The 20,883-nt window shown below is 53.8% G+C and overlaps 6 protein-coding genes across 6 annotated transcripts; 4 read left to right on the forward strand and 2 right to left on the reverse strand.

The window, feature by feature from the left end:
* Positions 1–3,990: 3,990 nt before the first annotated feature.
* BDZ99DRAFT_468169 (uncharacterized protein) lies at positions 3,991–5,120 on the forward strand. The gene has a single exon (XM_033721188.1). The coding sequence runs from the start codon at positions 4,029–4,031 to the stop codon at positions 5,031–5,033; it is 1,005 nt and encodes a 334-aa protein (XP_033570607.1). The 5' UTR covers positions 3,991–4,028; the 3' UTR covers positions 5,034–5,120.
* Positions 5,031–6,523, reverse strand: BDZ99DRAFT_468170 (uncharacterized protein). Its single transcript, XM_033721189.1, has one exon. The coding sequence runs from the start codon at positions 6,442–6,444 to the stop codon at positions 5,176–5,178; it is 1,269 nt and encodes a 422-aa protein (XP_033570608.1). The 5' UTR covers positions 6,445–6,523; the 3' UTR covers positions 5,031–5,175.
* Positions 6,524–7,284: 761 nt separating this feature from the next.
* On the forward strand, positions 7,285–9,379 carry BDZ99DRAFT_512070 (DUF155-domain-containing protein). The gene is made up of 3 exons (XM_033724600.1): positions 7,285–8,562; positions 8,614–8,943; positions 8,996–9,379. The coding sequence occupies exons 1-3, from the start codon at positions 7,405–7,407 to the stop codon at positions 9,089–9,091; spliced, it is 1,584 nt and encodes a 527-aa protein (XP_033570609.1). The 5' UTR covers positions 7,285–7,404; the 3' UTR covers positions 9,092–9,379.
* Positions 9,380–9,898: 519 nt separating this feature from the next.
* BDZ99DRAFT_453393 (kinase-like protein) lies at positions 9,899–12,972 on the forward strand (the record flags this gene model as incomplete). The annotated part of the gene is made up of 3 exons (XM_033718326.1): positions 9,899–9,958; positions 10,029–12,703; positions 12,758–12,972. The coding sequence occupies 3 exons, from the start codon at positions 9,899–9,901 to the stop codon at positions 12,795–12,797; spliced, it is 2,775 nt and encodes a 924-aa protein (XP_033570610.1). The 3' UTR covers positions 12,798–12,972.
* Positions 12,973–14,075: 1,103 nt separating this feature from the next.
* Positions 14,076–14,936, forward strand: BDZ99DRAFT_168352 (uncharacterized protein). The gene is made up of 2 exons (XM_033712939.1): positions 14,076–14,357; positions 14,452–14,936. Exons 1-2 carry the CDS (start codon positions 14,161–14,163, stop codon positions 14,735–14,737), a joined length of 483 nt encoding a protein of 160 aa, XP_033570611.1. The 5' UTR covers positions 14,076–14,160; the 3' UTR covers positions 14,738–14,936.
* A 2,390-nt stretch (positions 14,937–17,326) lies between these two features.
* BDZ99DRAFT_427109 (uncharacterized protein) lies at positions 17,327–20,870 on the reverse strand. Its single transcript, XM_033717147.1, has 6 exons — positions 20,780–20,870; positions 20,174–20,586; positions 19,108–20,099; positions 18,277–19,056; positions 17,729–18,223; positions 17,327–17,677 (listed from the first exon to the last, which is right to left on the reverse strand). The coding sequence occupies exons 2-6, from the start codon at positions 20,556–20,558 to the stop codon at positions 17,621–17,623; spliced, it is 2,709 nt and encodes a 902-aa protein (XP_033570612.1). The 5' UTR covers positions 20,559–20,586; positions 20,780–20,870; the 3' UTR covers positions 17,327–17,620.
* Positions 20,871–20,883: the final 13 nt, after the last annotated feature.

The following is a 20,883-nucleotide window of genomic DNA, read 5'->3' on the forward strand; positions in this document are numbered from 1 at the left end:
CGCTGGATTTGAGTGACCTGAGCGACTGCGTCTGGTATCCTGAGGATACAGACGATGAGTATATCTCACCTTCAGATGGGTACGGCTTCAAGTCTAAGAAGCACTCCATCTCGTATAAGCGGGAAAGGATCATCGATGACTCTTATCCGCCTTACTGGGACGAGATCGAGCGCGCTATCGTGGATGCTGGGAACTGGCCTGTGAGGCTGTCCGATGACAATCTCAGGCTTCTTCCCGAGCTCACCGATGCCGAGAGAGCACGGTATCGGGCTGCTGCTGACCCTCTATATGCGGATGCCAAGAACTGGGCCACAGATAAAGCTCGTGCTGAAACGGCTGGAGCGCAGTTGACTAGCCTGAGCATGCAGATATTAGCACGGGAGTCTTTTTGGGACGACCAAGAACCCCCGACTGGGATTAAAGCGAAGGTGGAAGGGGCCAAAGAAGCTAGTAAATCTGATGGTAAATATCAAGCCCCCCAGAAGGAGGGAATGTATGGGCTGGAAAACAGCTTTACAACTCAAGAGCCCCCGGACGACTCAAGACGCCGCGCTCTCATCAAACCAAAAGAGCCCCCGAGCCTGTTCAAGAGATTGAAATGGCTGAGCCTCAGAAACTGGGCGGATATGCGATATCATCAGCTTGCACGCTACAAGTCTGAGCCCGGAGAATCTTGGGATGATTATACTTTACGGAAGAGCGATATGCTGAGGCCGACCTACGGATCCTGGACGTTCATGAACAAGTGCGTGAACCTGGAAACGTTGTCGATACGGGGCTTCTACGAACCGGATGATCAAAAGACAACGCCGTCGCAAGTCCACTGGAATATCTGCGCCTTCATTGATTGCCTTGTCGAGACTGTCTCCCCAACGGTGTCCAGACTGGAGTTGCGGCAGTCTATGGAATGGCTAAGCCTGCTCCTAGAGCACATCGCCTCTACGACAAATATCACCAAAGTCGGCATAGATCTCGGAGCGTGGCTGCAGACGTATCCCTTGGACGCCTACAGCAAATCCAAACTCGAGAAGCCAAGGCCGCTCAATATCTCAGCACAAGCCATTGCAGCCAGTGTGCATAATGAGATCAATATGGAGGAATTACGCTGCGAACGAAGGCACGAAGCTATAGTAGAGCGTAATGACTTCGACAGAGCGAGAACCGCTGCTCAGTGCCTTGGCCGAATCACCAGAGCTTTCGAAGTGTGGCTAGCTATCAAAGCGTTTCCGCTCTCGCCAGAGATTCCAGACACCAGAGAGATTGAGGCTCAACCCTCGACGTATAAGAATATCCTCTGGCCCAATCCATCCTGTACGTCCGTTCTATCTCCACTAACGTTAGTCGAGTGGTTCGACGCAGCCAGAAGACCAGTCAGAATGGGCGATTGGGGTACAAATGCCCAGGACATATCAGCCACAGACTTTCGCCCAACTTTCCGTCTCCACATAGTCTTCAAATGGCTACACGACAACCTCAACTGGCAGCCCATATTCGACTGGACGCCCCTAATCGAACACACCCTCCCAACCCACGACCCATCCCCTCGCCTCCCATCCCCACCCGTCCCCACCTCCCAACAGCTCGCCTCAATCCAATCCTACTTCGAAATGCTCCGCGACGCCTCCATCCCCCTCCACCTCCTCCTCGGCAACCGCCCCAACCACGCCTCCACCCTCTACTGGGGCTCCCCCTTCCACCCCACCCCCTGGCAAACCTGGCTTACGACCCCTTTAAACCTGCACCTCAAACCCATCGCGCCCCTCGTCCGCACCCTCAGCATCTTCTACGCCCTCGCCGACCCCCTCGACCGCTCCACCCTCTCCGCTATCGCCGCCCGCGACCCCCTCCTCGACACCATCCCCTTTTCCACCCTGGCCCGCCGCACCTCCGCCCCCGGCGGGCCCCAGATCATGGCCAACAAAGCGCCCCTCGCGCCGCGGCGGCGCCGCCGCCTCTCGCCCACCCCCGTGCTCTGCGCCGCCGGCTGCGCCCTCGCGCCGCCGCCCGGCGCCATCCCGCTACCACTGCCCCACACGCGCGTCGCCGGTGGGCCCGACGCCGCGTTCCCGGACCCGGACGCGCAGGACTGCGCCTCGCTGCACCACCTCGGGCGCGCCGCGGCGTACGAGCGCGAGGCGCTAGGGTGGCAGCGGTTCTGGAAGGCGTACGCGCTCGACTTCACGGGGCTGATGGTGCTGCGGATCCGCATGCCGAAGAGCTTCGACTACGTGAGCAGCTGGCGGTTGGCGCGGTTGCTAGACCGGGAGGTCGGGTGGGGGATGTTGGTTTATTTTGATGAGCGGGTGTATGGCGGCGGTGGGGGGGAGGTGGGGTTGGTGCCGCCGGAGGGGGGTGCGGCGAAGGTGAGGAATGTGCAGCCGGTGCGGACGAGGCCGGGGTTGACGTTTGTGCGGAGGAGTTGGGTGTGGGATGAGAGGTGGTTGAGGGAGGAGAGGGAGAAGGGGGGCGTGAGTAGGTTGAAGAGGGTGGAGTTTGGGGTCAGGGCATTTGGACAGGGGGATTGGGATGCGACGGAGGCGGAGGAGGTCAAGGGGGAAAGGAAAGCGCAGAATCGGGCGGAGAACGCGAGGAGGGCGGAGGCTGGGTGGTTGAATCTGGTGGAGAGGGCGAAGGTTGCAGCGGCGAGGGAGAGGGAGGCGGCGAGGGAGAGGGAGGCGGCGAGAGCGAGACCACAGCCTGTTCGGACGACGACGACTGGGGAGGTGCCGTTGGGTAGGTTTGGCCCAGTCCGGGCGAGCTATGTCCACAGTGCCGAGGGCGTTGACGCGGATTTAGATAATCCAAACGGGCCACGGAACAGCATCACGATTAACGGCATCACGTTTCAAGCGACTGATAGCCAAGGCTCGAGCCAGGACGAAACGACGGATGCAGAGCCTGAGAGACCACGGCCCCCGCAAACGCAACATCGAGCTATCCGGCTACGTGCAAACGAGCCTGTCCAGCAGGGCCGACTGGAACCTCCTCCAGATCTGATGGCAGAGTTGGAACGCCCAGAAATGGGCGATATGGTGCTAGAAACCGAGTCTGGGGTGCAATTGTTCTTCTCCGCAAATCCGCGTGGCGGTGCGTCTACCACACAAGCAGATCTGAGCGAGACACAGAAAAGAACACAGGAGACCAACAGGGAGATCAACAGGATTTCAGCGGAGACGGAGAAAATTGCGCGAGAGGCAGAAGATAAGGCTGAGGAAGAGCGCCTTCAAAAGCTCTTAGAGGAGAAGCGCAGGGAGTTTCATGAGGCGAGGAGGCGAGAAGAAGAGAGGCTGGCGGCGGAGATGGCGAGACAAGCTGCTGAAGCAAAAGCGGCAGAGGAGAAGCGGAAGCAGAAGGAGGTAGAAGCTGCGTGGGAAGAAGCTGAGTGGGCGAGAGAAGATATGGAGCGGCGGAAGGCTGAAGAGGCAGAGAACAGGAGAATCGCTGCGGAACTGGCGAGACAAAACGCAGAGAGCGCTAGGCAAGCAAAAATCGCCGCGGATAAGGCAAAAGCTGAGCGCGGATTGAGAGCTGCCCAAAAAGCAAAAGAAGACGAAGAGCAACGGGCTATTGAAGCGGAGGAGAGGAGGCACGCCGAGGAAGAAAAAGTAAGACAGATAAGGGAAGTGGAGGAATTGTGGAGACGACGGGAAGGGAAAGAAAGAATCAGAGACAAGGAAAGGAGGATTAGGGAAGAGGAAGAGGAAGAAACGAGATCGGAAGAGGACAGAATAGTCCGAGAGAGCGAGGAGGCTTTCGAGCAATTCGTCGAAGACCATAAGGATAGAGGCGAGGATGTGAGACGGGGTTTCTTGGCAAGATGGGCAATCTCCCTTGAAAAGTGGTTGGCCTCGAAGCAGACTAAGGTTGTATATGTACAGATACAGCCCGAAGAACAGCCTCAGGAGCATCAACCTCAGGAATCCCCAAGATCTCAAGAATCTCCATCTCCTCAAGAGTCTCCACCGACTCAACAACCTTCCTCAACTCACGAGTCCCCACCGACTTCCCCACGGCTACCAGTATCCGAGATGCAAACGGAAGATATTGTCCACGAGGTCAATCAAGCAGAAGAGAACATCACCCCCGAGGAGGTCGAAGTGATCAGACAGACATCTGAGGAGATTACCCCCAAGTCTAGAAGGAGGTCTTCAAATCTCACCAAGCTCGTGCAAAAAAGGCAAGAAGCCGAGCAAAACTTAGAAAAGGCCAAATTAGAAATGAAGCAGATCAAACTGCGTAGTCCGGTCCAGAACGCTGCCACCGAAAAAGCAACGGATACCACTGAGCAAGTTATAGATACTGCCGACCAAGTAAGGGTCACAGTAGAGCAAGTCAAGACAGCTGCCGAAGTAGCAGAGGAAGCCGCAGAGCGCCTGAGAGAAGAGCAGGCGCTCATGGTTTACAGAGTGCGTGCAGTAGTGGCATATGATCAGGTGGCGACGGCAACCAACGAGGAAGAGAAGAGGAGATTCGAGGCGTTTGCCCGGGCGGAGACAAAAGGATTGAGATGGGTGCATGAGATAATCCGCGAGAAGAGAAGGAGATCGTCAGAGATCCGACGCCTCTTCTGTCCTCCGCTAGAAGAGGAGCTCGTGGTTGATCTGCCAGAGCTACACCCTGTGGAAAAGGAAAAGGAACCCACTCCGCCCATAAAGACAGAACCTACCGAGTCGAAGTACAATAAACAGACTGTCAAGGAGCTTAGAGCGCTGCTGAAAGAACGCCAAATCCCACAGACCGGGATGAGCCGCAAGGGACAGATTGTGGAGGCGCTTGAGGAGGCAGATAGGGCTGCTGAGGCCGAGGGTAGTGGGAAAGCCAACCAAGGTATGAAGCGAACTCATGAAGACACCACACAGGAGGGAGAGGAAACGCAGCCAAATGCCAAGAAAGCGAAGCCTGCTCCGGCAAAGGCGAAGACGAGAAGGAAAGCGAAGATAGAAGATGCAGAGTACACGCCTGAGCCAGAGGCGTCTCCTCCACCAAGACGAAGTGCTAGAATTAGGGGTAGTAAGGTGAAGACTGAGGACTGATTTCGCTGATTATTTCAAGTTTTCTTTTTAGTTTAAAGCTTTATCATGTAGGGTAACTATCCAATTTATAAGCAGCTTTGAATGCACATCTCGTACAAACATGGCCGAGTATGGCAATAATCGTGAGGTTCTACCAAGCCAGCTACTTCCAAGCCATGCCACTAATCGCTAGATTCGACGAGCCCCGTGGGATGTACATCGTACGCGTCCTTAAATGGCATTCCCATTTATTGATCGTGCTCGGTAGGTGTGCCTCGATGTCGATATCTTCCATGTTTTCGGGCAAATGGAAAGCAAGATATAGTTCTGTGAGTTGAGAGGCCTTGATGAACATCAATAGATCCATTAACACCTCGATCTTTAGTGTACCGCCAGAGTGCACCTTTAACCGCCGCAGTGTAGGGCAGTGTGCACCCATTGCCGCGATCATCTCGCTGGTGAGGTACGGCGAGTCGCCAGAGTCAGACATATGAGCAATCTCGAACGATCGAAGGGGGTTAATAGCTTTAAGAATGTTTGGCGTGATGCTGGGTAGATCGGGCGGGCCCGAGGCGTTATCGTTACGGGAGGGGAAGCCGTAGAGAGAGGGGAAACCATAGAGAGCCAACGAGTCCAGATGTTTGAGATTCTGAAGGATGGGAAGCGCAGCGACAGCAGGGGTTGAAGAGAACCCTTCGAACTGAAGAGCTCGTAGTTCAGGGAGGGATGAGAGAAAGTCCATGGGCAGTGGATTAGACGGGTAGGTCAGGTTGTGCAGGTCCGGGCAGGCCACTGCGATCATGGAGTGAAGTAGTGTGAGCTCTAAGTCCCAACGCAAGGGGAATGACCCAGGATACGAAGGGCCATGGATGATTCGGAGGATGCGGAGAGTCCGGAGAGTCTTCAGCGTCGACCATGTCTCGGCGATGCTGCCTTTCTTGGGTGGTGCATTTCCATGAGGCGTGAAGAGTCGAAGGCCTTGCGAAAAAGAGGCATAGAGCAGCTTCTGCTCAGACGGTAGGGGGCGATGTAAGCATGGCGGTGCTTCCTTGACTTGGGTTGCGTACTGATACTCCCACCACTCTGCCGTGTTGGGCTGCATCTTGGCGGGGTTGGAGAAATAGTTTGACAAGCATCCTGCGAAGCCTGAGAGAGAGTCGTTGTGTAAGTGGATGGAGATATCCTTCACGAAAGGCACCAGATTTGGCGGGGCTTTTGTGATCCATTCTGCTAGGCGAGGAAGACTGCTGAAGTGGCGAGGCTGCTTGAGGAGCACCTCGGTAGACTCGCTGCGGATCTGGCGATTCGTTAAGGTGATTGCGGAGTAGTTGTACAAATGGCTTGGTCTGTTCTTGTCGAGGAGCTCTTCGTATATCTGGACGCGGAGTTCGACTGGCAAGGCAACAAACGGCGAGTACTGCGTTGCCGACATCGTGAGAGTAGGAGGCTGTGGAGGAGAGAAGTTGAATGATCCAAATGCTCAATGGTCGTTATGGTAAGAGCGGGACGTGTGGCACGGCGCGCTGGTGGCGGTCCCGGTATGCAGTGCAACAGCCTTGAAGTACCTAGTGGGGCGCCTGAATCTTCAGCTAAGGAGCATTAGGGCGGTTTTGCAGTGCGACTCACGTGACTCCCTGCGATTCAAAAGCGGCAGATGGACCGCAGTATTGAGCACATAGGAGGAAGAAATATGCCAAAGGATTGAAGGGCAGTAAGCTGTATTTATAGCGGCCATACCTAAGGCTCGTTCATGGATTGTCTTAATGGATGTGCTGACATTCTAAGCATATGGTGGCTTGAGAGTCGATAAGATCAGGCATTGAATTAGCGGCATGATTGGTCTCCAGCCTGTGCCCTGCTTCATCTTATTGACATTGCGTTGAGCCATTACATGGACTCCAATCAGATGGACTGAGAGGCGAGAAGTGCGATCAGCCAGGTCGCCTTGCTGGGATTCAGGGACTAGAATAGGATAATATCGTCGCAGTGAAGGATGATTCGACCGAAAGCAAGGTCGAGCAAGTTGCAAGGCGTTCTCAGGCCTCGAAGTGTCCGGCTGGCACCCGTTTTGATATATCAGTAGTATGCTGTGGAGTTGGAGTACAGACGGAGTGTCGATGGAGTGAATATGGAGTGAATTTGGATGCAAGGTAGTTAGCCGTTGTCAAGCACCTAGGAGGGGAGGGCCTGTGCACCACCTAACTCCGAACGTCATGTCGATGTCGAGGTTAAGCTTTGCTCGCGGGCTGCACCTCACCACCACGCTTTTCCACCGCAATTCACCACTCCAATGCTCGACTACGCAAAACCCGCCTTCCGATCACCCTCGCCCTCGTAGCGTGTAGGGTGCCCTTCGCATCGCTGTCGACTTCCAGCATCCTACGATCCGGCTATGGCGTCGTCCTCAGCCACTGAAAGCACGCCGCTGATCTCCTCACTGGCCCATCTCCAGCCTTCGAGCCAGCCCATTTCCCCCAAGCCGCAACGGAACGTGACATTTAGTTCTACCGTCTTAAGCAGCAGCCCTACTCCCCAGCCTACGCCCTTACGGCCATCCTCGCACTTCCCCGTGGCCTCCGCCGTGTCCACAGTGCCTAGCCATCATGGCGGGCAGCCAATGCTATCAACCCTCAACAGCAGGCTTCGAAGGCGAAACAGTTCAGGAGCGCCTGCCATGACACCTCATGTCCCCGCCCCCAAGCTCGGTCCCCAGAGAACAACAAGGATTGTCCAGAAGCTGAAGCTTTTGCCGGATCCGGAACACGGCGAAGATGGGCCTGATGAAGAAAGCGGGAGAGACGTCTATGCCCAATATACTCGCATAAAGGATCCTACCGCCCGGCGAGATGCTGCGCGGCTCGGTAAGGCAGATCGAGAACGCCTGCCGAGAGTCACTGCATACTGTACAGCAGGTTCCTACCGGATGGACGACCTGATGCGATTTCTGAAAGGAAAAGCTAAGCTAAGAGGTGCTCTTCCGAAACTCTTCGACGAGTGTATATACACGCCGTATAATTATAATCACTCAAAAGCACCAGACGTGCACGCCGCCAGCTCCAGCTCGCAAGAGGACTTCCCTCCACAGGAACGACAACGTCGGTTTTCAGACAGCGCCATTGAGGTGGAAGCTCACAGCGAGCATAGACGGGACCTAGTAGACCTGCACACGCAGGGCGGAGACATAACTTTGGACAATGGAGAGAGTTCGGTCCCAAACCACACGGCGTTGGAGATGGAACAGCCATCGGAACCTACGTTGGATACCCTAGACTTTGATACGCAAGTGCATACGCCGGAGGTATTCCTATTTGATTATGGCACAGTGGTTATCTGGGGGATGACACTATTGCAAGAACAACGATTTCTAAAGGAAATTGCCAAGTTTGAGGGCGAAAAGCTTGGTAAGGACGACGTGCAGACGGAAGATTTCAACTTTTATTATACCCGGGAGTACCAAGCGAGAATCTACAACGACTTTATCAGCTTGAGAGACAAGAAGAACTACATGACAAAGCTGGCCATTAGTCATGCATTGTCGCAGAGTGTCAAGGTAAGCGTGCAGCTGTATCTGCCATGAGGAAATGTCTAACAATTGCCGCAGACTTCATTATATGAGGACCTTGTAGACAACACCATTGAAACAACCAAAGACATACCTTCGCAAATTGCGGCATCTGGGACAATCAATCTCAACAAGAAGCAAATCAACATGCAAATCGGCGAATTGTTCATTTTGAGGATTAACATCCATTTGCAAGGCTCCGTGTTGGACGCCCCTGAACTGATGTGGGCCGAGCCGCAGCTGGACCCGATATACCAGGCTGTCCGTAGCTACCTGGAGATGGACCAGAGAGTTGGGCTACTCACAGAACGACTCAATGTCATTGGGGATCTGCTTGCTGTCCTAAAAGACCAACTTACTGTGACACATGTAAGTCGCCCACGAATACTACCATGACTTCAATACTGAGTATCTTGTATAGGGCGAGTTGCTTGAATGGATTGTCATTATTCTTATCTTTGCCGAGATCGTCGTCGCTGCGATCAACATCTTCGTCGATTTAAATGCCGCCGATTGATAACATGGACCCGATGCCTCCCTTTGTAAATATCCTGTCTTTCTTCTATATCAAATGGGGGTTGCCTGGGGGTTGCAGTGGCGCCAGGTGTTGCAAATTAGCAGGCGTTGGCTCTCAGCCTGTCATCTGTGTACCTGAACGCCACCTAGGCCTAGTAGCCGGCTCCGTTCTTGATGCGGTTTATTGTGAGATTGATCGAAGAAGATAGTAATAGAGCAATGGAGATATTGTGCTCCAGAACGAATGATTCAAGACTTCTATCACGGTAAATGTCAAATCCACTTGCAGCCAATTCGCGCTTTGCGTGCTGTGACGAAAGCGTTACTCCGTATTGTGCTGTAATTAATCCCGGCAGCCTTCGAGCCGCGCCAAGCTCCGAGCATCCTCCGGCCTTTCGTTCTGCGTCCGATGCTATAATGCGCCCGTCCGCTTCCCTCCAATCTTTCCCAATGATCCGTTCCAGATGAGTTGGAACCTGCTAGAGCGCTTCATAGAGTCGGATCACTTTAATAATGATCCTTCGCTCTCCGTAGCCTACCTCTCGTGAGTCAAGAAGACACCTGGTCCGCCGCCGGCCATAAAACCCCCAGCACTGCCGCACAAGAATGTTTGCTGACGGCACCTTACATGCAGACGATACGCAGATCACGTCGGGATTCACTATGTGCTTTGTTCGAAGCTCCGCCAGTTTGCATACGAGGAGATTGAGTTCTTCCTCCCGCAGTATGTTCCGTCCTCGAGTCCTGGCTGCCAATGCTCACATGTCGAAGGCTATGCCACCTCCTTATCAGCGTCGACAATGAGTCCATGGCCTTGGAGGAATTTATAATAGACTTGTGCGAGGAGTCTGTAAATAGTGCGCTGCTTGTAAGTTGTGGAAACGTCTCCAACTTCCACACCGTCTTTGGATTCACAATTGCTAATCCTTTGTTTCAAGACTTTCTGGCTCTTCCAAACATACCTACATGACCTGTCCGGCGATCCGAATTCGAACTCGTTCAAGACGTGTAGACGGCTGTATAATAAGGTCCAGCGAATTGTCTTTGGATCCGCAGAGCCGCAACGTACGGAGAAGATCAAGGAGAATGTTCTGCCTGTCATGCTATTGTCGAGCTTAGTGCTCACGAGCGTCGCCGCACCTTTTCTACCGCGACATGCCGGACCCCTTGCCTTAGCTCAAGCTCGCAAGCCAAGACCCGTGGAGGATATAATATCGGATAATGTGCAGACACAGAAGCTTGGAAGGAGTCATACGGTTGCTGGCTCGGGGCGGCCAAGGAGGCAGAGAACTCAACCAGGGCATTCGGATTCAGAAGACCAAAAGCCACCGAAGTCTCCGCTACCTCGATTAAAGGAGCCCCAGTCTCCGAAAGACCTGAGACGGAAGGTTATCAGGACCGTTAGCAGACCTGCATCTTCACAACACCGGCCGTCACTGCTCACCACAATGACCAACGAGGGCCGACTAAGCTCTTCTTCGCTCCCAGATTTCAGGAGTGCGGGAGTCTCTCCTATCCCAACACCTCCTGCCACAGCTGGACTAGTCCCGAGACCAGACCACGTGCATCGACGACACTCGCATATTGCTCGACCCCTTACTCCAACGGCTTTACCGCAAGCTCAGAAGGTGCGGCTTTTGAGATCGAACTACTTCCGCAGCGAGACCCAGTTTCTTAGTGCTCTGGAGGACATCTCGAATCGTCTGGTCGTTGTGCCAAAGCCTGCACGTTTGAGTGCGTTAAGAGCAGAATTGGCCCTCATTGCGCAAGACTTGCCCGCCGAAGTCGATATACCTGTAATATGCCCTGCAGCGCTGGAGGATGGGGCCGCGGCCCGAAGCCGGCACCACCGGATAGTTCGCTTGAATCCAGCTGAGGCTACGAGTTTGAACAGTGCTGAGCGAGTTCCGTATTTGTTGATGGTTGAGGTTCTTCGAGAAGATTTCGACTTCGACCCAGAAACTGCATCTAACCAGCAACTCCTTGGCAAGCTCATGCTTGAAAAGGGAACGACGAAACGCCGGTTGTTTGACCTCACAGATGCTTCACGATACACACTGCAAGAAAAATCACCCGCACCGGGCGCAGACAGCGTCTTCGAACCTGCTACAGGAGATCTTGGTAGTACTGAACTCATAAAAGACCCAGTTGAGGAAGAGATATCACTAGGGCTAGCTCGAGTAGCGATGACCAGCAGCAGTCTCGTCAATAAGATACCAGCGCCCAGGTCGTCTAGTGGAGCCAACACAATGTCCTCAATGGCTACTATATCTACTCCAAGGACATCGGACATGGACATGAGCAGAACGAATAGCCCGGGACCCCAGGGACTTCGCAAGATGACACTCGGCATGAGTAACAGGCCCCAGGGCGCTGACCAGCCGGACTTTTCGGCATTAGCGACGCACATGCGAACAGCAGCCCAGATGCTAGCTCAGCTCGAGTCTAGTGGTTCCAAACGGCCGAAGACAGAAGTTGCTGCAATCAAGGCTAAGATTATTGCAAGCATGCAGAGTCTTGAGGAGCAGAACTTCTACGTTGATGATACAAGCAGTCCGACCTTCGACAGCATCATGGCTAGCGCAAATCCCACGGCTGTCACGGCTGAACCTGAAGAGCTCGAAGATGGTATGGAGACAGCGCCCGACCCCGGATCAAGCTCTGGAGCTGGTGCTGCCCGAATGGAGAATGATCTTAAGACGGGTGGCATGCAAAGGAAGGGGGACCGTGACGACCCTAGTGCAGCGACGTTTGGTGAAGAATGGTCAGCCAAGAAAGAGCGGATAAGGAGGTCGTCACCGTATGGCTGGATGAAGAGCTGGGATCTCATCAGTGTCATTGTCAAGACGGGCGCAGACCTGCGACAAGAAGCATTCGCATGCCAACTCATCCAAGTCTGCTCTAAGATATGGCAAGACTCTAACATCCCCGTCTGGGTCAAACGCATGCGTATCCTCGTCACAGGCGAATCATCCGGTCTCATCGAAACCATCACCAACGGCGTCTCCCTCCACTCCCTAAAACGCAGCTTAACCCTCGCCAGCATCGCCGCAGGTACCAACCCTCGAAAACGCATCGCCACCCTCCGCGACCACTTCGTCAAGACATTCGGCGACGTGGAAGGCGAAGGCTACGCCGCCGGTGTTGATGCTTTCGCCCGCTCCCTCGCCGCATACAGCATAATCTGCTACGTCCTGCAGCTCAAGGACCGCCACAATGGCAACATCCTCATCGACAACGTTGGCCACATCATCCACATCGACTTCGGCTTCATGCTGTCGAACTCCCCTGGCAGCATGGGCTTCGAAGCCGCCCCTTTCAAGCTCACGCAGGAGTATGTCGACGTGCTGGGCGGTGTGGGTGCGCCTGCGTTCGAAGACTTCAAGACACTGTGCAAGCGCGCGTTTCAGGCGCTGCGGAAAGATGCTGAGAGGCTAGTCATGCTGGTTGATATGATGGGGAGGCAGAGCAAGATGCCGTGTTTTGCGGCGGGCGTGACGCAGGCGAGTAATGCGTTGAGGGCGCGGATGATGCTGCATCTCAGTAAGGAGGAGGCCGAGGGGTTTGTGGATGAGCTGGTCGCGAAGAGTGTGGGGAGCTATTATACGAGGCTGTAAGTTTTATCACTTCACTAAAAGATATTGATGTCGCTAACTAAAGGATGCAGGTACGACACGTTCCAATACCGTACGCAGGGCATCTACTGAGGACTGAGGCTTTTGGGAGAGATCTGGTAAGGGTAGATTCGAGAACAAGAGGCTCAGCATAGGCGTTGTCATGAGGTTCACGAACTTGCATTCAAGGCGCGATTTAGGGGTAGCATGTTGCGGTATATACATATGCAATAGAAGAATATATTCTTTTGCCGTGGAACACGCCCACTTTGCCATTCTCACAGACAGTTCATTGTGCCGATCTCTCGATTCATAAAGAGAGACTTTTTACGAGTTCGATCCGTATCTGAAGTATCAATGCATTTGGCGTTACATGCAGTAGTGCGCCGTGGTGTATGGCGAGGCAGACCGAGACCAGCGCCAGCTCAGCCTTACACTATTTACGCATTTCCATTTAGTGGTCCATGAACCAATCCCTTACGCTGTGACTACGATGGGATTCTATCGACCTGCTGAATACCGACAGACCGAGCTATAAAGGTCGTGTTTTAGATGACAGCGGTGAGCTCAGCCTTACACATGCTTTGAGCGCCTTGCAGCAATCGGGCGCTTTAGCGGTGGGTCTTCAGCTGGACAGGGGGGTGTCTGAGCCGGGATCCTCAATCACCGAGGGACGGAACGTTTGGTGTTTCACTGGCGTGTGGCTAGGCGGTGGTGAGTGGTGGTTGCTGGGTGCGCGCCGTGGAATGTATGGACGGGGTGTCTGGACCCGAATTGACAGGTGGGTGTTGATATCACACATACCTCATCGCTATGTATGAAACTCCTCGATCTTTAAATCGACAAAAAGCAAGCAGGCACACAGGTACGCCCCAGCACCCCCAGGCCCAGATATCAGGTTTCTGCACAATTACGCAAGGCAAGGCGCTGACAACCACAGACCGACTCTTGCCAAGTCCCCTGCCTCAAACTCCCCCAATCCTATTCCGAATTCAAGTTCTATTTACATCTTATTCCCGTATGCAAAATGACACCCTCGGAACACTGTCCCCGTGAATTAATCCCTCACCCCCTGCCCTGCTCACGGTGCAAGGGTGGCTGTCTTGCTACCCGCCCTGCCGCGTCATCAACACCCCCAGCCCGCCAGTCAAAGCTTGAGCGGGCTTAGCAAAGCTTGGATCGCGCGCCCCGCCAATCAGAAGCGCCGACGCAAAGCTTATCTGGGCTTGCGCAGGCTTGATTGGGGCGTGTGGGCCCCGGGACCGTTTGCAAGTGACACGGTCTGACGGGCTGCAAGCTGCCTTTGCCCGTTCCCGTATCCAGGCAGTGGGCGAATTGGAGGTATCGATTGGGTCTGATGCGGTGACGGGGAGTGGGGAGAGGGAAGGTGCTGGCGGGATGGGGCTGGCTGGCTACGTGGCTCACTGGTTGGGTGTGTGGCCCCGGCTGAGTAGGGATGCGTAATGGGTGGCACATGGCAGGAGGGGCTGAGGAGCTGGGCTGGGGGATCGGGGGGGGAGGAGTAGATAAAGGGTTGCTGGCCTCTTGCTGGGGCAGGTTTCTACTTGACATACATACACGACTTCTCCATCAATCGACTACACCACTTCAAAGCACAGCTGAAAGCTACTACTACCACTTCACCAACACACCGTACGTCTCACTGCTCTCTCCCTTTCTCTCTTCCTCTTCTGTAGGCGAGTTAGAGTTGATAAGAGAATAACTGAAGCTGACCACCCCCTCCCAGACACCCAACCCACACCCACCACAATGCCTGGCTCCGTCTCCTCCATCGTCAAGCCCAAGCCGATCAAGACCTCGTGCGGCGAGAGCTGCGACTGCTGCGGCTGCGACGAGAGCTGCTGGTGCGTCGTCATGTAAACCGCCCCACGCCCAAACCTACCACCAACAAACACATCACATCGACCCGAGTCCCACTTTTTCTTTCTCCGACAACGACATCGACATCAACATCGGCCTTGAGATGGAGTTTTCATGAAGGGATTGGGGGATGGGGGAGATACCGGGGTTGAGCTTGCTTGAACTTTATATGAAGGGGCGGCGATGCGGATATCCAAGTCAGAACTGATCAATTGAACCGATTTTGATCAGTGTGTGTGCTGCGTGCTTTGGTGATGAGTTTTGTGATCATCGTTTTCGTTAAGGTGTAGTTCTTTCAGGGCTTCAAAGAAATTGAATCGAATCGACTTAAACTTGGTGCCTTGTTGATGATATCTAGGATGTAACTCGCTGAACTGATTCCTTAATTTTCCACTTAGACGCCTTGCTGGTGTTCTTATACCAACACCTCCCGAACATCCCCAATCCCATAACGCCAAAACGCTCAAATGCTCCCAGCGCCACAGAGATGCACATACGAAGGAAAAGAAAAGAAAAAAAAAACAAAATACGCTACTGAGATAGATCCTCAACGCCTTCCCCCATACCCACTCCCACCACTAGCCCCCGCCCCCCCATCCCCATACAACTCCGCCGCCGGCTGCCCCACGGCCTGCCCATCCACCTCCACCGGCGCCGGCGGCACCGGCTGGTACGTCCCCGCATACACCGGCGGCTTGTACGCCCCGGTGTACGCCGTATCGCCCGCCTCGATGCGCGCGGGGCCGCTATCCGCCTCATACCGCGGCGGATTCGCAGCGCTCGCGTTGCGGCGGTAGCGGAGCAGGAACCACGCGCCGAGCGCGAAGAGCGCGATGAGCGCGACGCCGCCGACTGCGATGCCGGCGATGGCGCCGGCGGAGAGGGTCGAGCTGCTGGAGGCGGAGGAGGAGGCGGTGGTTGAGGCGGACGCGGAGGCCGAGGAGGTCGAGGTGGCGGAGTGGGAGGAGGCCGAGGAGACGGAGGAGGAGAGGGGCTTTGTCGAGGGGATGAGGTTGAAGCCGCGCGAGGGGGACTCGTTCTGGATGTCGCTGTAGAGCGGGGGGCTGGTGTGGGGCTTGAGGCGGAAGACGTAGCGCGGCGTGTGCTGCAGGGTGGCGTCGGAGAGGTTGGCGGTCCATTTGAGCTCGCCGTCGGTTTTGAAATCGATGTTTGCTGGGGAGGGTTAGTATCAGGGAACGGGACTGAGTGGGGCTTTTAGGCAAACGTACATTCGAGTAGCTGGGAGAAGGAGGATTCGTCGAACCATGTTATCCACAGGTCCGCGACTGTGAGAGGGTTGCCCACGCCTTTCCATGTCTTGTTCCACTTGATGTCGATGACGTCTCCGTTGGAGAAGGTTTGCGAAAAGTCGTCTTGGGTTCCGTCGGGGTTGAGGAACTGGAGCTGGCCTAGACAGGCTCCTACGATTGATGCGAGGACCAGGAGGGAAGAAAGTGCGCGCATCGTGAAGGTTTTCTTGTGCTGAATGTGATTATGTGGAATAAATAGTCTATCATCCACTTATATTCTTCCCAAAACGACAGAAAGGGTATCAATATGTAACAGAACGAGAGCCTGGTTACCGGAAATCGAAGACAGAAAAGTTGAATGAACGAAGAACAGCTGGGATGACAAGGCAGATTCTCTGTGGTTATGCCTGATCTCTTCCACTCCTGTTAGGCCCGTCCTAGCCTCGAAGGATCAACATCCTACTCCGTAGGCAGACCTTGCTTATGCCTCCGCCTACCTCGAGAACCCAATTATAAGTGCTGGGTGGCTGGTACATGAGGCTCCGCCTCGGTCTCATGGTACTCCGTCGGTATTAGAGAGATCGCCGAACATTTTAGCCGCCCCCATGTGGCAACTTTGATCCCTCTTGACGGTTAAGCTTATTTCTGCATAATTGGATGGGACTTGCTGCATTGCCTTCGCCGTCGGCAAGATTTACTCTCTGCCATGCTCACTATCTCCATGTCGTTGGTCTGGAGAGGCCGTAAATTTCTGAGATCCTTCATCGGCAGATCGTACGCTAGATGCGATGAAGTTAGCAATGTGATATTAATAACACTGGGCTGGGGGCCGTGGGAGGCCTGATCTTGGTGGCTGAGCAAAGAGGCGCCCTGGATTTCGTTTTGGCGGGGATCTGGTGGGGCCTCCGTTTCATCGACGAGATCCATCACGTGAAAGGACCCCGTACCTCAGTTGGGCAAGTCTTGGCACGCTAAAATGGCCAAAACAAGTGTCGAGTCTTGTACACTCACCGCTAGGTCAACGAAATGGAAGATCCACTTCTCCAGAACTTGTTCAAAAATACTAATGGACTAGGCGAGTCACATCCTGGTTTCGGATTTGAGTTTGGAGGTGTGGTTGTTGAGCTATTCGTCGAACGGTGATGAAACGTTGAAATTGCAGATTTTCGATCTTGCTGCAAGTATTACATAAGCCACCAAGGAAGATCACGTGAGGATCTGCAATTACCTTCCTGGCCTTATTGCAACCACACGAAGGTACTATCTCCACGTAAGCGGGACATAGATGGCGTTCCGGAGATCGGATTGTCGTCGTCACGTCAAGATCAATTCACCGAGTTTTCCGCTTCAGCACGTGACTATGGCCTCACATCGATCCACGTATACGCCAGATACGCTGAACGCCCATACAACCGCAGACCCGCGAGACATGAACTCGTGTTCCGAAGACTGGAAAACCTCACTGCCACATGATGCAATCAAGTCTATTTTGACAAACGGGAAATACTATGCTTGATCATCTACGAGCGCAATGCGAGTCTGTCTTAGATGCCCTCCCTACCATCTGCTCTACTCTTCCCATACAAAAATTCAGATCCCAGGTAACGGCCCCACAAAAACGCCAAGCAGTGCAGTACCACTAAAATCTAATGCCCATGGTATCGCAAACTCTCAACTCGCTCATAGAAACCTCCCTTCCACGCTCGACGGGAGCTTCGATGTATATCAACCGCTACATGGGTATGTCGAACGTTGTACGACGCAAGCGATGATATATGGAGTGCGCTAATGCCCTCCGGCTTCTAATTCTTTGATGTATTTCACAAATGCTTTCTTGTGGACCTGCCCAGATCATTAGTAACAGACTTCCAATCGACGTCAAGGGAAACTCACCAAACCAGCATACCGCCCATCCCTCACCACACAAATATACCTCAATCCCAACTTCACAAAGCACTCATACACCAGATCCATCGGCGAATGGATATCCAACGCCACAGGCGCCGGATCGATATACGCCGTGAAGTCCGTCGGGTCTTCCTCCGGCTCGTCTTCGTCATTGGCGTTCCAATGCACCTGCGTTGACATGAGGCAGAGGCTGTTGTCTTCGTTGTCTAGCTTGTCTAGCGCGAATTCGAGATCTGGTGCTGGAATGAGGCCGACGAGGATCTGGTCTCGGACGATAGGTAGGCCGCCGTCGAGCTCGCCGGCCATGTGTAGATATTGTTGCTTGTGCCGGAGATCTTTCGCGGGGACGAGGGGTGATTCGGAGATGTCGATGATACGTTCTTCGCGCACTCGGGGGGTTATGTCGCCTAACTCGGTAGTGAAGACGGGGCGCACTTTGTTGTCTAGGAACGGGTAGGAATTCATATTGGTCAACATGTCCTGTAAACGTTCAGTATTAGCGCTGGAACACCTTCAAGCGAAGACAAGCTTACATATATGCTCAGAGGCTCGAGTGCATCTGCGGTCCACTTGGCCACCAATATGCCTATTGAGAATGGTAAGACGTGATCCAGGCTGCCCGTGAGTTCGAAGAGAATGACGGCCAGCGTAACGGAAAGTCGCGTAACACCTGTCATCGTCGCTCCTGCGGCCACCATCGCGTATACTCCAGGGACAACACATGATTCCGGATTGTCGTCCGCTTTGCAGTCCCCGAAAAGCCCGGTATGAGAGTAGTTTAGGGCAAGATATTGAACAATATGACCAACTATTCGGCCTAGGATACCACCGACAACCATAGATGGCACATATATTCCGGCAGGTACTTTAATGCCAAATGTGATGACTGTTAAGAGTGCTTTGATCACGAAAGCGATTGAGAGGTACCAGATAACGGCCGGAATTTGATCTTTCGTAGGACAGAGGCCGGTGCCACTGTTCGTGAAAGTATCGCAGGGGCTAGCAAGCTCGAACATGAGCTCAGTGACCGGCATGTTTGTATATCGGTTCCAGAAACTGATGAGGCCCGTAATCAAGGCGACCAACATGACTTCTAGCATGGGCCACCGTTTGATAACCTTGAAACGCCGGAAGGTTCTGGCCCAGAGGCCGGAGGCTTTGATGAACAGAGCTCCCAAGATGCCACCTAAGACACCGAGTAGGATGAAGGCGACCATCTCGAAGAATTTCCAGTCTGTTAGATATCGGACCTCAAACAGGACGATCTTGTTTGTTCCATAAGGGTTCAAAAACTTCAGGGAAAGCGCAGCGGCCTGTTTAACAGTCAGTAGGCTTTTCTCCTTCAAGAATTTATGAGAACCTACGATACAGCAGAAGAACGTTCGGAAGAGCGTCTTTGGCGGAAAATAATAGCTGACTTCTTCTAAGCTGAACAATACGCCACCAATTGGAGCACCGAAAGCTACGGCAACTCCGCTAGCTGCGCTCGCACTAAGGACCTCTCTGCGTTTGCCATCATTGTCTCTGTATTTGGAGAACAATCGACAGGCAATATTTCCTACACACGTAGCGATGTGAACGTACGGCCCTTCCTTTCCGAGACTGAGTCCTGATGCTACACTGAGAATTAGTCCCAGTGTCTTGATGACAAGGGTCCGAAGTCCAAGGTAGCCGTGGAGAACGAATCCGCTGAGGATAACCTTGACTTCCGCAACACCACTTCCAGCAGCGGAGTAATAGACCATAGGTGGCCGTAATTGGGATTCGCTGTATGCCTGAGCAGGGCTGAGACTCCTTTTTCTTCCCTCCTCATCCTGATCTTGATCGGGGTCTAGAATGTCTGCGGCAAGATTCTCATCGAGAGTTGAGAGAGATACGGCCGAAGGGATGACGGTCTTCGTAGTCAACGTCAACACGCAAGATGCCATAGCAAGAGCCATCACGCCGACCACAAAAGCCACAAACTGCGTCCCCTCATGGTCCAGGCCGTCCGTATGGAACACCTTTCCCCAGTGACTCCAATCTTCACATGTGCTTGCCCCTGAGCAGCAGTCTTTCTTGCTATCAAGCCATTTTGTAGTGCAGTATCCGGACTTGTAATCGAAGAGCAAGCTTTCCGTCACGTTGACTATATACGCCAAAAAGGCAGTAATGCAGCCAATGATCGCGACTAATATCCACCCTTGTGCACCGTCAAACCAGGCAGCTATCCGTCCTCGAATGTCTTTCCTACTCCGTAAGGCCTTGACGCGGTAAGCGTCCGCTATGCTATCATGGACCCAGTCGGTGGATGTAAACTGGTCGTACCAGACACGGTCGTCCTGCCAGAAAGATACGGTCTTATGTATACTGGTTTCTGTAGAGAGTCAGCGATTACTGCTTAGTATAGAGCCAACTACCGTGCAGTTCTGCACTCAAGTTCTGGCTTACCGAGCGCTTCCCGCCGTTCTGACCCAAGGGCATTCACTAGTCGTGTGCTGAAGGACCCGGAACGGCTATGTTGACGAAGTCTCATACTCGCGTGCCGGATGTTAGGAGGCCGCGGGGTGCCCGGCATGGAGGCTGGCATGCTGGCATAGGATCGGGAAAGGGTTTGGCTATTCCCAAGCAGGGCTGAACGCTCGTTGGGGGTGTTGCTTCGTAAGTCGAGCTCTGAGGGTCGGCTGGATCGAAAGCGTCGAGATATCGTGGGAGAGGTGGGAGTCGTGCTGCTAATAGTGTCTTGTCGCTCCAGAGGATCCCCACCCTCTCCTTCGTCGTCCTCATCGCGAGCCCTATGCCGGATACTTTGAAAGGAGGCTACGGACCTGGGCATCGTGGATAGTTGGGAGCCACCGTAAGAACTGTAGATCAGGTACCGTTAGCAGACGCAGCGGGGCGGTAGAGGGGAAAGGAATGGTGGTGGAGACGCGTCTTTAGCACCATGTTGCCTTGATCATGTGGATTCGGGGCAGCACGGGGCTTTGTGGACTCGTGGGAAGAAGGTGGCTCATAGGTTTCAGATACCAATGAGGCATCGCCAAGAGATAGACCTACCGGCAAACATGCTCAAGCCACCACGTTGTTCGCGACGAAAAGCAAGTACGTGGGCCGAGTGGCTGCAGAAAGGTCTAGACCAAAACTGAGATGTACAGAAAGAT

Source organism: Mytilinidion resinicola, assembly GCF_010093595.1.
Source record: "Mytilinidion resinicola strain CBS 304.34 unplaced genomic scaffold BDZ99scaffold_26, whole genome shotgun sequence".
Classification (NCBI taxonomy): Eukaryota; Fungi; Ascomycota; class Dothideomycetes; order Mytilinidiales; family Mytilinidiaceae; genus Mytilinidion; species Mytilinidion resinicola.